Consider the following 17350-nt stretch of genomic DNA (forward strand, 5'->3'; position numbering starts at 1 on the left):
GATGATTGCAGGGCTCCAAAACAGTTCGTGGCAGCAAAGTCTTTTCCACGAGTGGCACCCGCGAAGCGGGTGCCGCGAGAAGTTGTAGGGCTTGGCTGGGGGTGTGGCACTGTGAGGGGGCGCGGCTCTCACGGGAAGAGGACCAGCTGGAGCTGTTGAATGCTGGTCCTCGCAGTCCCGGGGCCGGCGCCTCGTCCTCCTCTGCGGCCTCGCGGTGATGGCAAACTCCCAGGTGCGGTGACAGAGGCGTTGCTAGCTACTCCTGTAGCAGGGGCGATGATTGCAGGGCTCCACAACAGTTCGTGGCAGCAAAGTCTTTTCCACGAGTGGCACCCCTGGGGGCGTGGCACTGTGAGGGGGCGCGGCTCTCACGGGAAGAGGACCAGCTGGAGCTGTTGAATGCTGGTCCTCGCAGTCCCGGGGCCGGCGCCTCGTCCTCCTCTGCGGCCTCGCGGTGATGGCAAACTCCCAGGTGCGGTGACAGAGGCGTTGCTAGCTACTCCTGTAGCAGGGGCGATGATTGCAGGGCTCCAAAACAGTTCGTGGCAGCAAAGTCTTTTCCACAAGTGGCACCCGCGAAGCGGGTGCCGCGAGAAGTTGTAGGGCTTGGCTGGGGGCGTGGCACTGTGAGGGGGCGCGGCTCTCACGGGAAGAGGACCAGCTGGAGCTGTTGAATGCTGGTCCTCGCAGTCCCGGGGCCGGCGCCTCGTCCTCCTCTGCGGCCTCGCGGTGATGGCAAACTCCCAGGTGCGGTGACAGAGGCGTTGCTAGCTACTCCTGTAGCAGGGGCGATGATTGCAGGGCTCCAAAACAGTTCGTGGCAGCAAAGTCTTTTCCACGAGTGGCACCCGCGAAGCGGGTGCCGCGAAAAGTTGTAGGGCTTGGCTGGGGGCGTGGCACTGTGAGGGGGCACGGCTCTCACGGGAAGAGGACCAGCTGGAGCTGTTGAATGCTGGTCCTCGCAGTCCCGGGGCCGGCGCCTCGTCCTCCTCTGCGGCCTCGCGGTGATGGCAAACTCCCAGGTGCGGTGACAGAGGCGTTGCTAGCTACTCCTGTAGCAGGGGCAATGATTGCAGGGCTCCAAAACAGTTCGTGGCAGCAAAGTCTTTTCCACGAGTGGAGCATCTATTATGGGGGGCGTCCTTTGCAACTTGTGTCTCTTTATACTCTTATGCATATGCATCCTTTACAAGGATGTTGATCTGTAGTTGCTGATCATATAAGTACTATTGCTTATGTGTAATAGTTTGACAACAGGCTTGTCGACTGTATTTTACACGTTTTATATATTATTAATAAATTGTTCTTATTTGATGTAAGGCTGAAACAAAATTAACTGATGGATTAAAAAAATAGGTCAATTTTGAAGATTTTAAAATTTTAGTATGCAACCATAACTGCATTTTAACAATGTTCAATGTTTTTAAATGGGAAATTGAATTATCACACACACATATATATACATATATACATATATATACATATACACTCCTTGGCTGACTTTGGATCCGGCGTTGCTGCTCCTACCAGGCTCTCCCACTCACGCCTCGCGGTACCCGCTCCGCGGGTCCCGCTTCGCTGCCCACCTGCCTGACGTTCCTGTTGCTCCTGTATTTCAGCTGCTCCTGTGGGGTGTGCGAGGCAGCAGGGCTGCGAGCGCGACCCGGGACTCGCTTTCCCAGGAGTCCCGGTGTCTCTGGCCGAGTCACCTGGCCCCGCTCTCCCTGACCGCCCCGCCCCAGCTGCAGCAGGTGAAAAGAGGCAAGGAACTTTTCTTCGTGGGACACTCCTTGGCTGACTTTGGATCCGGCGTTGCTGCTCCTACCAGGCTCTCCCACCCACGCCTCGCGGTACCCGCTCCGCGGGTCCCGCTTCGCTGCCCACCTGCCTGACGTTCCTGTTGCTCCTGTATTTCAGCTGCTCCTGTGGGGTGTGCGAGGCAGCAGGGCTGCGAGCGCGACCCGGGACTCGCTTTCCCAGGAGTCCCGGTGTCTCTGGCCGAGTCACCTGGCCCCGCTCTCCCTGACCGCCCCACCCCACCCCGCCCTATTGGTCCCAGGATTATAAATTTGGTAAGCCTTACGCTGCGCGGGAGCGTGCGGGAGCGTGCGGGAGCGCCCGGGGCTAAGCCCGGGCAAAGGGCGGGCCCTCTGTGGCCCTCCGTGGCCTGCAGTGCCTGGCCTGGGAATACCTCTATTCTCCCCTGCATCCTAGCTTCGTATTTTGATTGCCCATTGACTCTATGCTTGAAGCCATCCGGACAATTTTTGTTGGGTATTTTATCTTCTGTGCAATTTTATTCACTTGTTTTGTGCTTATTGTCAATTTGGGGTCATCTGTTAGTATTATTTTATTATCTTCTGCTGCTATTTGTCCTGCCAGATATGTCCACCCGTAAAACTAGGAGCCAGAGAGCTGGCAATGACAAAACTAAAAAAGTAATTGGCACCCTAGATAATTTCATCTCTCGGACAAACTCTCTGATAGACCAGGGTATTTCCCTAATGGAAAGGAGGGTTTCGCTGGATCTTGCTCAAGCGAAAAGGTCTTCATTGGGCAACATAGCATTGATACATTCCCCGCCCCAAGGTCTAATTAACCTTGTTCCTCCTGCTGGGATGCCTATTAATGATTCCACTCCTGCCATCTGTTCATCATCAATACCCATCAATGCCCACGCTATGAGCACATTACCCTCTAACATCCCCCACCTACTCGTGATAGTTAATCATGGCGACACTGACTCTTCTCAGGCGGGCGGGTTAGACACTATTATGACAGCTCCAAATGTCTCGAACTCAACAAACCCTCCAACTGACAACCCCGCCATAACTTCACAAGGGAGCATGGGCTCTAACTCTGGGGGGGATAATCTGGGTGTGGCGATGGCTGATGATGGGACCTCCCAGGCCCCCATTGATCATCCCGAGTCTGACCCTTTAGATTCTACTCCTCATTTATTATCTTTAGGGGTTCCGGACGATATAACACACGATAGCAGCCTGGCCAGCATTTTGGATATCAGCGGAAGCAATGACTCATCAATTAATTCAGGGGATGGGCTTGACTCTCTAATGGACTCTATGTCTACCTTGTTAAAATCATTGCTCTCGCCTTTGGAGACTAGGCTCTCTAATATAGAAAATCAACTTGCCACTATTCTTGCGTTGCAAGACCCTAGGTTGATTACCCCCGGCCCCTGTTACTAATATTGGGACGGTCAACACAAACCCACCCATGGGGAGTATTCCGGCTCCCACAATTAGCTCATCCACCACTTCCCTGCCGGCAACTAACATAGTGAATAACATCAAACCCTCCACCTCCACATGCCCGAGTGCAGCAAATAGAAATGTACCCAGCGCAGCGATTAGAAAGGCACCTAATAACCCAGCTTCTATTATTCCCCAGACACAGCCCAGAAAAACCACTACGCGACGTAACATCAATCTACCACCTGATGCATGTCCGTATGTGGTTGTTCTGACGGGGATTCCCGAGCTGCCTATGTCCACCTCCGAACCCTTCTGGGCGATTAAAAATAAAATATGCCACTGGCTTGACAAAAATTACCCTCCACCACCTGGCCTAAACAAGAACATACTTATGGTTGAACGAGCCCCTTGGGTAGGTGGGAAGAAGAAAAGTATAAAGGGCGATTGTGTCGTTATCACGTTTGAGGACCCACGACTGGTAGAATTTATCTGTTCCTCCCCTCCATGTGATAACAAGTCGGTGGTATCAGTCAAACCCCTGTCTTTTTTCTATGCACAAGAGGGCCACGAGGATGTTAGATGGAGTTGGTTGAGGCCGGCTAAGAAAGGTCTGGGGAGAGGTAGTAATGGGAACCCTTCATCCACCTATCAGTACCCCCAACAGTGGGGAATGGCTGCAGAAGAAGGATGGAACCTAGTCCATAGGAGGAGGGGGCATCAATGGAAGGGTGATTCCCAGTATAATGGAGAAGGATGGGGCCCACAGCTCAACTATCCCTTATTCCCTTGTTACAATCGTTTTAGTGGGCTGGAAGAGGTGGACTGACCATCACCTCAGTGTATTGAAGATCCCAATGGTAGTGGGGTACTTACTCCCGTAGATAGTGGTTCTATCGTTGTTACTAGGGAGGAAATACCCGTTCAGGATAGCATTATTCCAGACCCCCTGACAAAGGATATTACTCCCGCAGATAGTGGTTCTACCGTTGTTACTAAGGAGGAAATACCAGATCAGGATAGCATTATTCCAGACCCCCTGACAGGGGCATTGATATTCAGGCCCCCCCGGAAACACCCTCGCTGTCCCCTTCCCTTGTTAAAATCCTGTCCTGGAACATAGCGGGCTTAAAGAAAAACCTGCCCGATCCGGAATGGAATAAATTCTTAGAAGATTTCCATATCTGCATGTTCCAGGAAACCTGGTGTGTAGAGCCAGAACACAAGCATGGCTATTCTACATTCTTTGTTCCTGCAACACAGCTTGGGAGGGGGCGCCCATCGGGTGGACTACTCATTTGGATCAGGATAGATTTGAATTGTGAGGTTACTGTTAACTATATCCCCTCCAATGACATTCTTCACATAACTGTTAAAAGGCAGTCCGCCAGAAATGTTTTCGAACTTTTCTGTATTTATGCCAGGGGGCTCCCAGGGGGCCAATCTTCACCAATACTAGAGCTGCTAGACAATAGGCTTTCAGCCCTCCCCTCTAAATCCTCAGTACTAGTCGGAGGTGATTTTAATTGTACATTTGAGCCTCTTGATGAGGACGAATTTTTGGGCTCTCATAATAAACCAGGGAACCAGCTCCTCCCATCCTTATCTCTGGCCCCAATTACGAAGTGGTCGGCTAGAGCCATTCAGTTAAATGCCCTGGTGTCCGCCCATGATCTATGGGCCCTAAACGGCCGTACCACATCTGACCGCATGGGCGCTATGACCTTCAATCGAATAGGCTGCCCGTCACGGATTGACTACATCCTTTTGGATGTATGGTCATGGGTCAAACTCGTTGATATGGAGGTCAGCCAAAGGATCGATAGTGACCACAATCCCCTTTGCATGGGTATGTTCTGGGGAGATAATATTGGTGAAGATGTCCCAAATGAGCTGATTACCAAAGAACTAGTCCCTTCTAACTGTAATCGCAGGATTAAATGGAATGTGGTTAGGTGTAATGAAGGGACACTCGAGAATATCAGGGTTTTAGTTTTGGCTGCTTCATCTGCCCTGGCATCTGTGAACAAAACTTCCCCCCAGTCTCAGGGGTCTGTGTTGGCAGCTAAGTATAAAGACCTAATAGGGGAGATCAGTATGTTTTTCTCAAAAAAAAACAAGGGATGGCCATCGACTAAACTCTTGCAAAAAAAGGGGAACCCCTGGTATACTGTCGACTGTAGAGAAAAAAGAAAAGCTATCTCCCTGGCTATAAAAAACAAGGATGCACCAGCAGCCAGATCAGCTAGAAACGATTATCGCACCAGTATTGCGAAAGCCAAAAAAGATTGGGAAGAGGAACATTGGCAGGCTTTAAAGAAAGCGGCTCATGGGAAAAATGCCACTGTATTTTGGAAATTGATAAACGCCCTTGATAGACGAGGTGCTGAGCCCATTCCAAACCATATAACTGAGTCCCAATGGCACTCCCACTTCTCTAAACTATATGGCGTAGGCTCCACGGAAGTTGCGTTAGCACCTCCAATAATAGATACTGGTTGTTTGGCCCATCTAAACGGTGGCTTTACAGATGTATTGTTTACGCCCCGCGAGGTTCAGGAGGCCATCCTCAAAATAACACCGGGTAAGGCACCTGGCCCGGACGGAATTCCGGGTGATTTATTGCTGCATAATCCATTGGTTTGGGCTGATTTTATTGTAAACATTATGAACCTTATTCAGTTGGGCCACCAAGTACCTGACTCATGGAAAGGTGCCGAAGTTGTCACCATTTTCAAAAAGGGTGAGAGAGAGGACCCTGCCAACTACAGACCAATTAGTTTAATTGATGTTACTCAAAAAGTAGTTGGTAGGGTCATTGTAAATAGGATCGAGGGCTGGCTTATGGAAGAAAACATCTTGTCCCACTTTCAGGCTGGATTCAGAAGCAATGTAGGAGCAATTGACCAAGTTTTTAGATTTTGTGCAGTTTTTTGGAAAACAGTGTCAATAGCCAGAGGGAGTCTCTACCTGGCGTTTATAGACTTAAAAACTGCTTTTGATGTAATACCCCGTGTTAAACTGTGGAATGTCCTATTGGATATGGGTTTCCCATCCTATCTGTTAAATTTTATTATCAAACTCCATAAGGGTACCTATGCTAGGATACGTTGGGGGACGCAGGGGCAACTCACTAAGAGTATACCTGTCAACAGAGGGGTGCGGCAGGGGTGCGTGATGGCTCCTACTTTGTTCTCCCTCTTTATGAACGGGGTGGTGAAACATCTGCAAGAGACACCGGCAGACGCCCCCATTATAGCTGGGGAGAAAACGCCATCACTCCTCTTTGCTGATGACACCCTCCTGTTATCAAAAACTCCCACAGGTCTCCAAACCCTTCTTGACCAGTTTAGTGTTTTTTGCCAGGAACGGGGACTTACAATAAACACAACTAAAACTAAATTAATGGTTATGACCGCCAAGAGAAAATATAGGAATATCCATTTGACTTTGAATGGATCTCCCCTCGAGGTGGTCGAAGAGTTTGATTACCTCGGTGTTAGGATTAATAACAACTTGAAATGGGAACCCCATATATGTAAAATGATTTTAAATCTTAAAAGAGTTTCCGGCACTATTTTAAAAAACCAACGTCTCTCTGTGAGCAGGCCAGTTGCCCCTGCCTTGTCAGTTTATGAGGGTAAAGCAATTGCCTCAGCTGTTTATGGCTCGGAATTATGGGGCACTGAGAATAGCAATGACCATGTCCTAACGGAGAACAAGTTTATGAGGGACTTGGTATCACTTCCAACCTCCACTCCACTCAAACCTTTGTTTTTAGATCTGGGTCGAAGGTCAATCCGGGACATCCTTCAGCTTCGTCCCCTCTTATACTGGGTCCGTTTGAGGAGGACCCCCGAATTGGCTAACTATGCCTTAGTGTTAGATGAAATGTTAAAATTAAACACTTCAGGCAAAATCAAGTGGCTAAATGTCTTAAAACATCTTGCAGCCAGTGTGGGTTTAAGTGACGCATGGGTCTCCCAATCCCCTCCTCCAAAACAAGTGGTGAAAAAATTATACTGGGACTGGATAGAGGCCAGGGCGCTACAGAACCCAAATTGGGGACATTTGACTGAGATCTTTTTGACCCATAAGTGCACTTTAAAACTGGAATTGTTCTTGGATTTTATTCAGATTCCTCGGGAAAGGACTCTATATCTTAAATTTAGATATGGAACATTGCCCCTCAAAATTTTCACGTCTAGGTGGAATAAAAGGAGGGAAGAGGATATAAAGTGTCCAGGCTGTACAAATCCCATAGAATCATTGGGCCACTTCTTTTTTGCCTGTAAGGCATACATCCTACCTAGGAACAAATGGTTAAAACCAGCACTAAAGAACCTTGGTGTTAGGGACTACAAATCAGCTTTGCGTATCCTTACCTCCAACACCTCTTCTATGGTTATTATCTGTGGGGTTGCAAAGTTTTTATCATGTGCCTGGATTATTAGGACAAAGCTTTTAAAAAATGTCCATCAAGTCAATTTTTCCACATAACTTTTATATGTATTTTTGTAAATGATGAACTGGTTTTATAATTATGTGTGTATTATATGTTTGTACTTTTTATGATACATGTGTCGAATAAAAGTATAATGACTTGACTTGATATATATATATATATATATATATATACACATATACATATATATATATATTATATATATATATATATATATATATATATATATATATATATATATATATTCACACACATACAATTTATTACTGAATTTCGAACATAAAAATATTGTGATACAAGACTATGGAGGACCAAAAATGACTGATGAACAAAATATTGCAAGGTAAGTGCATATAAAAGAATTATAGACGTACTATTTCTAACTACACATCTACACACCTTGAAGATATGTATATTGTCTAGGTCCATATATGTGGTGTCAGGTATAGAAAATCGACACTCCTTTCCATAATTTATAGATTATGTACTCGATATTTCCATACCACAATATTCTGACTTCGATATTCAAGGGGCACACTTATATATCCATACATACATACACACAAACACATGCTGAATATATCTGGTGAAAAAAACAAACAACCCACTGTCTGATTTCAGATTCCAGTGACTGAGGCATGCACAAAAATTGAACAGACATCACTAGTGGGAACTTTATGGATCTACACATCCCTGCGAGATGTAATACCTTACTGCAACACCATCTAGCAAAGTGCTAAAACATTTCGGATCCAGTCTCAAAACCAGGGATAATTTTAGAGTAGAATATGCTGCAACAAGTAAGCACTAAAATGTAGATTTCAGAAATAATACATCACTCATGTAACTAATTGGTCAGGATCTAAACATCAAAAATAATAGGTGGTTTTAAATATGACCATAAATGTAAACAAATACCAATTAGACAAGCATTACTCACCAAAATGTTGTCCACTTTAGATAACACAGTTTTGCTGGAAGAAGAAAGAAAGACAGAATGAGTATTGGAAAAGTATTGAGACATACAGTTTAGCAGTCGTCCTGTGTTCAAATCAAGCACAATTATTTAAAAAACATAATATGAGAGAAAAAACCCTAAAAAACTAGAAAATAACTATCAATAATGGAGCACACTAGGCGCCATTCTTGAGCGTCGGGTATGTTTTTATACTTTCATTACCACATTTGATCCGAGTTTCGCTCCGTGCCGTAACTAGCTCCTATGTCGCCCGTGGCCGTCATTGCCTTTGCCGCCCGCGGCGGCTGTAAGAGCGGAAGTGGAGTTTTTGGGGGCTAGTGATATTCCCGCGATTGCAACCCTGCGGCAAACGTATGAAAAAACATGTGCAGCACGGGGCGGACCGCCCCCATCCCCCACCCCCCTGCTATGCCACTGGTTTCGCTGTCATTCACGCATCCGACACCACCCCGTAATTTCCCCCGATTTAACCTGCATAAACATACAATGCTGAATATGTCCAGTAAATATGAATATCAATACACGACTAACTCAGTATGATAAGCAGAGAATTCCACATGATATGATATTTTCTAAAGCAAAACATGGAAAAAACAGGTCTTTACTGCACGCAGTAAATACTCACCCTGTGGCGTCGATATTTATTAGGCACAATAATCTTGCCACAAAGATGCTCCAAGAATCCAAACACCAGTTAACCACCCACTTTTATTTACTACTATGCTTGCTAGAAATTGTTTAAAGAATGGTATCTACCTCAACTGAAAATGAAACAACTCTCTGCTTCATCATACACATTCCATCAAGCCTTTACAAAGTAAAAGCATAAAGTTCTCCTGTTTCCATCAATATGCCACAGAACTCTAGGACTTCTATTTAAAAACTGCATAGGGGCTTCTCGAGCAATTAATGTTAACATGTATTCCTATAAGGTCAACAGAACGTGCTATCTCCCTCTCAACCTATTGCATTTTGGGATATAGACTACAAACAAGTAGTAGCACAGCCAACAGATCTTGCCTGTAAAACCTACTGGCTTTGCCAATGGGAGTTATTTCAAAAAGGGGAAGCCACATTGGAATTCAAATAATTTGTATAAAAAAAGGGCAGCCAGCAGATGTGTGTACACATACTAAAGCGAGCATGCCAATCATCTTGAAATGCTTTTTTTAAATTTATTTTTTTAAACCCTTTTGGTGTTACTGACATTGGCTCAACAGAGCTCCCAGCCAAGAGGTGTTGACGGGAAGGGCACCTCTAAGCAAGGCAGGGAAGATTATATTGACTTTTTATGGTACCTGGTTGTATTTTTCTTTCTGTCGCAGATGCTAAGCTCAGCCTCACAAATAGGCTAGCGCTTTAATCGGTAGAAGTGTGGGAACATGGAGTATTATACATCGATAATTATGAATTGAATTTCTCTCCATCATTTGGTTACAAATGTAAGCCAGTGTGCAATAAAGATCACATTCTGCAAATTGTCACCTGAATCATGTGATAGTATGGATACCCCCAAATTCAGATATGTCCACTATTCCTAAACCCAGTATCTGGTGCACATTTAAAATATACATAGGTTTCCTTCATAGCCATTTTTCAATCCTTAGATTTTACCACATTAATTGCTGCATGTTCAGTACACAGTGAAAAATCATTACAAGGGGTAACTTGGTTGTTCGGTCGAGCCTAGCGCAGCGACCATGCGCTGTCCTAGGAAAACGACCTCTTGGAATCCCTCTGGACTTTCCACACGCTCGTGCATGTGTTTTTTTTTCTGCATTATTTCAATTGGTCTTTGCATGTGTCTTTCTAAAAAAGACAGCACGCAATTGGGCAAATGCGACTGCATGTCCCACCGTTTCCAGTGAAAGTATCCCCCATGGCATACGGCTTGCAGTTACGAGCAGGGGCGCCATCTGTTCGGGGTCATGTCACCAGCTGTTTTTAATGAGCTAATTTACGACGTTGCCGTGTTCACTCGCCCCCGCTTCTCTTGCGCGACATTCTTTTTAACCAATCCTCCCTTCACATGCCACACGCACAGCTCTGCCAATGCTCTGTTTGCAATGAGAAACTTCTGCATTCGCTGTCATAATAGGCCCATTGCTGTTAACTTGTAGAAGGAGGAAGGCAATCTTAATCTTATGATTGACCTCAAAACCGCAGGTTCGAACCCCAGCGCGTCTGCTCAGCCTTTCATCCTACTAGAGGCTGACAAACTAATTAACATTCATTTGGTTGGCAATAAACATCTGTTACTCGGCACCAAGAAGCAGTATACTCTAGCCCCGCCTTCACTTGCACATTGAGATAACTCACTTTCGCCTCCTTTCAATTCGACTTCTGATTTTCTATACTGTGCTCGCTTTCTGATTTGGTACTGATTTGATATGGGCATTATATAATAGGAGCCAGCAGCAGTGGCGCGCAGGCTGCCATCTGTTGTGGGTCAGGTGTAATCTCCAGACCTTGCCGCTTTCATTAGAAGACGCGTCCCCTCCACCCCACCTTCACAAGAGGGCGCTTTCATTTTCCCTAAAACACAAAGGAACAGAAACTAAATAGATTACAGTGATATCTTACTTTTCAGCTGAATCGTCAGCACTGTCTAATGAGCGGGCCTTGGCCAACAAGCCTACCCTGGAAGGCAACAAGCAGCTGCTCCAGTTGTTAAAGCTCCTTAAAGGCCACTCATGTCTTGGGGAGGAAGGGAACGATCCTCGTGGGGTTTCAGTAAATAGCTACATTGTGATGCTTAACCATTTGTTGACCGGATGATCAAGCTTCTGGCGAAACAAAACACAAGAACGTTAGCAATCAGCATTTTACCCTAACTATTGTGGAGAAAAACCAAATATCTACAGCAGGTAGGCACAGCGTAACTCTACAGAGTGCATCTTTTCGCTCCCCCACCTCAGAAATCTGCAAGCACTTCTCCTTTCATTCCTTTTTATTTTTTGCATTATGTAGCGCGAATGAAGGTATCAAAGCACTTTACATAAGTGCTAGTTCCATTACAGAAATCTGCCCAGTGGGTGATAGTGTGGTGCATGGCTAAACACATATAAGGTCCCAAAGGCGAGACCTATTGGCTATGCCAATGCTTGTTGGCTCTGGGTATTGTGTGCTTTTGGACAATCAATTAACACTACCTAACCTTAATACCAGAATGGTGTGACAGACCTAAGTGTTTGTCGCATTTGTTAATCAGCAATCGGGGGAAAACATTATAGATGAAAACGATGTGACCAATTTTCCTGTTGTCCACCTTATTATCACTGCCTTTTATTTCAGTGATTAATGTTTTTTTGGGAAAACCATGAGCAATCTACATATATGACCTTTTTCTGTATTAAGAATGTAGTTTTCAGAAGTGCATAATTTTCCAGGTTCATCCATAGGTTTCACACCTCTTTCCACCACAAACAGCAAGTAGGCTTGTGAACCTAATTCCAAACAGTTCTTGTGCAATGCAGAAATCCCTGACATACAGAAGGCAGCTGTAGATCCAGTGACAGAACATCCCTGCAGTTCATTTCAAATGAGATACCATCACGTCAGTAAACTATGTACAGTATACAAGACCACAGGAGAATCTGATTGTAAATCAATAAGGTTGTTTGATGTTATCTCCTGAGTAATCTATGAACCACGCACAAGACAACCGTAGAGCCGGTAATGGCACATGCCGTCGGTTAATTTGTGAGGTTATCTCAGTATACTAAGCACAGCGCACAATACAACAGTCAAGTTGGGACCAGTATACATTAGTAATGCAAGTGGCAAAAATCATCATTGTGTCATTACTTTTTTTCCCGTTGTAAATCCTTTCATTTAATAATAGCTCAATGCAAAAAAGTAGATGCAATCTTGTACGAATAGTTTGAAGCATCACAAAGAGGCACCATGGCATTACAAAAACAGTTGATATCAATCAAGAGTGTACACCACAGTTTTTAAATTCTGACTTGGAGTAGATCCAATCATCATTAATCCCACGCCGAGTCCCCCAGGACCTCCCAATAGCAACCTATCGTAGTACCCTGTAGTCGCACCATTGTTTCCAAAATATTTCATATTTTCCTGGACAACTCCAACTTTGGTAGACCACCCAAGTTCCGCCCGTTGGCACCAATCCAGATCAACCTCCCAGTCCTGCACAATCGAGGGTCCACTCACGTCACATGCCTTTGCGATGCTTCTCCTAGCCCCCCATGCCGCTTACATTAGCCAGATCTCCAATATTTGGGCCATACAGAGTTGCCCGCAGTGTAAAACAAATGCCAAATAACCTCCAGTGGGACAGGGAGACCCGTGACTTCGGTCGTAACATGGACCATCGCCATCCGGCATTGCTTGATCATGGGGAAGTCCCAAAGGATATGAAAGAAGGCACCCACCATACCAAATCTCGTCATGCACAAGGCTATGTCGCATCTCCCTAGGCGGTGTAAAAGTGTTCTGGAGTTATAGGATCTGTGGATTAACCTCAATTGTATTAATCGAAAGCAGGCATGTATCGCAACCTCCCTAGGACTCTGTACAACCTCCACCCAATCGCCATCTTCGATAAGTCCGACGTCCCCCTTACACACCTCTCACAAGGACCTTAAGTGATATAGGGAGTTATTCATTAATTTTCTATAGGTCATGGAGATCGCTTTATCTGGCAGTCCTCTAATGGGGTGGAATAAGTTAACTGTTATCCCACCACAATATGACATTGTAGCGTGTGACCTAACTGTAAGTACCTAAGTCTTTCCAAATCCCTCATCTTGTATTCCGTCTGTAGGACCTCAGACTTCAGCAATTCCCCCCTCTCTAAACGTCTCCAAAGTGCCCTCCCATCCATGAAACATGGTGGCCTCTTTCCACACTCTCACCACCGTCTATGAAAAAAGGGCAGTGAGTAATCCAGTTTCTTGATAGATCGATGAGTATCCGCAATTCTCCATAGCCTCTCGGTCTATTCGGTATGCCAGTTCCTCCATAGCCATGAACACAGAATAATTGATTATGGTCAATGGGGCTGGCCAATAGTAGGCCCGTATATCAGGGACTGCAAGCCCACCCTCATATAACCTTCGTTGTAACTTAGAGGGAAATACGTGAACTACCCCCATCCCACAGGAGCTTGCGCAAGAACTCTGGCAGCACCCTGTAGGGGGTATTTTGAAGCACTTACAGCAGTCGGGGGAGGGACATCATCTTGAAGAGCACGACCTGTCACATCAAGGAAACCAGGAGCGCCCGCCAGTGAGCAACATGATTGCGGGGTGCCATTACTTTTGATTTAATTTATTTTCACATTCCAATTGCTCTAGATATTTTATTTTACATTTAATTTATGAGGTCTAAGATCTTTAGTTACATAGTCATGGATGACCTCAGTCCTGCAGATCACATTGGTTCACATGGGTAAAGCAGCACCATTACATTCCAGCTGAACAGATCACAGCAACAGAAGTGCCAGCCTACTCACATCAGATGACCACAGTGAATGAGAGTCCATGAGGTATGTAAACGAGTGAGCACTTGACACAGAGTCTCTCAGTGACCACTGCCAGCAATTTCACAACCGTACGAGTTAGTGGATCATGGTCAACTCATTCTTACAGTCAACACAGCAGCCCAACTTCTGTGGCGCACTGGAGCTCGACCCTCAGCAATATTCAGCTGAGGGGCTGATGAAAGCACACCAAGCCTGGGCTGTTCTCCGAAATAGCGACACAGCAGTTCAATTTCACAATTCCAATGCATTCAGTTGCTGGTGCTGGTACACAGCATGACCACATAAGGAGTGCGATTAAAGATGGAACTATGATAATGGGCCCACACCCCATGGTGTTTTTCATTGCGGTATGTAGTAAAGATTCTAGCAAGTTCCCTTGTGACGGGAGGAGTGTGGATGTTTATATATAGAGGAAATGTTTTGTCAAGCTTTACTAGCAGGCAAGATAAGTATATGAATGACATCTTGAGTGCAAGCTTTTCCAACACCACACAATGAGATCAGAAAAGAGGGAATGTGAGTGACAATGTGTGAGTGGGCACGAAAATGTGAGCTTGTAAGGGTGCATGACTGCATGTGTAGGAGTATGCTTGAGTGACAATGTGTGAGTACAAGTATGAGTATTTGGGAGTGTGTGTTTGCACATCAGTTTGCTATGGTTGCAAGCGTGCTGCTGGGCCTTGCATGCAGGAGGTAGTGTTTGGCTTATGGGGAAAGGCACCCATGGCATATATGTGTTGGGGTGCTACCCATGGCTATGTTCAAGTACTTTTGGCATGTGGAGGCACCTATGGAAAAACACAGATGCATATTATATACTGGAGGTAATTCTTTGCATAAGAGAGGACAGTGTTGCAAGGGCAAAACTTGATACAGTGCTGGCCGTTGGTATTTTTCTGAAATATGGGGGCACCCATGGTACATGGAGTCACCTGTGGCAACATTTTGCCACTAGCATACTGCCTGTATTTCTTGGAACAACAGGGAGGGGGGGGCATAAATGCAATATTGCCCATCCATGAAAAACTGCTATTTTGGAGCTGTTATACTAGTGGTAATTTCTAGTCTATGTGATGAATCCATGTGAAAATTTGATACCCTGGGATCCAGGATCGGGATTCCTCGATACGCCATACAAGTGCTGGGATATTCTGTAAGTGCTCTTTTTAACGTATTATTTTTTAGTAAATTAAGTGAAAATTGTGCATTAAAATGCACTATGGGACTCCGTTTCTTTAAAAAAATTATTTTGGGGGAAGAACCTCATTCCACTCCGGACCCTCTTAGAAGTACTTTGGCTCACTGTCAGAGTTCAGTCTCTAAAATTCAAGGCAAGAATTACACCACAAACGTTCAGAGCTCACAAGTCACCATAGCGGGCCTTATTGATTCCTCTTACTAAAAAATCTGGCATCGACCCTCTCGACCTCACTAATTATCGGCCTATATCCCTTCTGCCCTATCTATCTAAGATTTTGGAGGCTCATGTTACCAACAGCCTCTCAAACTTTGTTGAAGATTCTGGTTATTTACAACCTAACCAGGCAGGCTTTCGGCCTGGTCATTCCACTGAGGCAGTAATATTGGCCGTTCAGAACACCTTGAGGTCTAACGCCGACAAAAATTTACATCAAGCTTTGGTGCTTCTTGATCTGTCCGCAGCATTCGACACGGTTGACTATACCATTCTGGTCAACCGTGTCGAACAGGCCGGCCTCAGAGATTCTGCCTTGACCTGGCTTAAATCTTTCATATCTGAACGCACCCAGTCTGTTCGGCTAGGGTCTTTTATAGCTCTTAAAATAATTCCTTTTGTGGGGACCCTCAAGGCTCTTCCTTGTCCCCTTTATTATTTAATTTATATTTGCGGCCTCTTTTGTTTTCTCTAAGAGAGCATAAAGTCACTGTATATAATTATGCAGATGACTTGCAGTTAGTCTTTGTATTAAACTTACCTAATGCTGTAGAGAATTTCCAGGCAACCATGACCTTAATTCAGAGCTGGATGTCTTTAAATCACCTCAAATTAAACCCGGGGAAAACTGAACTGATCTTGCCTGGGAAGAGCGTGATTAGTTGGAGCCCATACTTCTGGCCTTTTGATATGGGTCTCCCCCCAAAAAAATCTCAAACAGTAAAGAGTTTGGGAGTGACCATCAACGAGGACCTTGCCTTAAAATCTCAGATTGGAACTGTAGTTTCTTCTGGATTTTTTCAATTAAGGAAAATAAGAAAAATTGCACACCTCCTTACTCACTCTGCTTTAATTCAGGTAGTCACCGCCCTAGTTCAAGTCAAGTCAAGTCAAAACAAGCTTTATTCGATTACATTTAAAATCATAAAAGCAACAGACAACATGTATTTAAAAATTGATTTACAATTTGATAAAATTTTTTACAATTTACACCGCCCTAGTTCTTTCCCACATCGATTTCTCAAACAGTCTCTACCTGGGTTTACCGATAGGTCAACTTAGAAGACTGCAATACCTGCAGAATCAAGCTGCCGGACTGATCTGTAAGGTACCTAAATGGGAATCGATTAAATCAGGGCTAGAGAATTTACACTGGCTACCTGTGGCTCAGAGAGCCACATTTAAAGCCGGATGTATTATTTTCAAGGCTTTGCAAGGCAAGGGTCCCCTGTTTATCAGGCAATTGATAGGGAGATACATCCCCTCACGTAGCTTGAGATCAGCTCACAAAGATCTACTTGAGGTACCCCGGTTTAAGAAAAAACGACAGGGAGGTAGCTGTTTTCATTTTCTAGCTGCCTCCTTGTGGAACTCTCTACCTTTGACTCTTAGACAGAGTAAGGACCTCCTTGCCTTTAGAAAGGCATTTAAGACTTTCCTTTTTACACAGGCCTATTTGAAATAGTGACTTTTGCTGGTATCCCTTTTGTTATGTTTTTTACCTCTCTTCAGCGCCAAGAAGCTTTTGGGCGTATGTGCGCTTTATACATTTTAAATAACATAACATTGGTAATTCCGGGCCGCTGATATACCGCCATAAAAAGTTGCTGTTCAGAGATTTCCATTGCATCATTAAAGACGTAATTTAGCTTTGGTAGACATTGCTGATCCATGCTGAATTTTTCTGGACGATATTTAAAAAAACAAGGCAAATGTGTTGTGGTAATGATGTAATATTTCAGGAGCCATGAGACCTATATATTGATTT

General features: G+C 44.9%; 1 protein-coding gene across 4 annotated transcripts in view; it reads right to left on the reverse strand.

The window, feature by feature from the left end:
- Nucleotides 1-17350, reverse strand: part of RFX7 (regulatory factor X7) — a 511194-nt gene that overhangs the window by 297222 nt on the left and 196622 nt on the right. For all 4 annotated transcript variants that reach the window (XM_078684878.1, XM_078684877.1, XM_078684876.1 and 1 more), the window contains exon 2: nt 8618-8651. In XM_078684878.1, the coding sequence (XP_078541004.1) occupies nt 8618-8651 (34 nt within the window). The remainder of the gene's footprint in view (nt 1-8617; nt 8652-17350) is intronic.

This window comes from Lissotriton helveticus, chromosome 3_2, assembly GCF_964261635.1.
Source record: "Lissotriton helveticus chromosome 3_2, aLisHel1.1, whole genome shotgun sequence".
In the NCBI taxonomy this organism is placed as follows: Eukaryota; Metazoa; Chordata; class Amphibia; order Caudata; family Salamandridae; genus Lissotriton; species Lissotriton helveticus.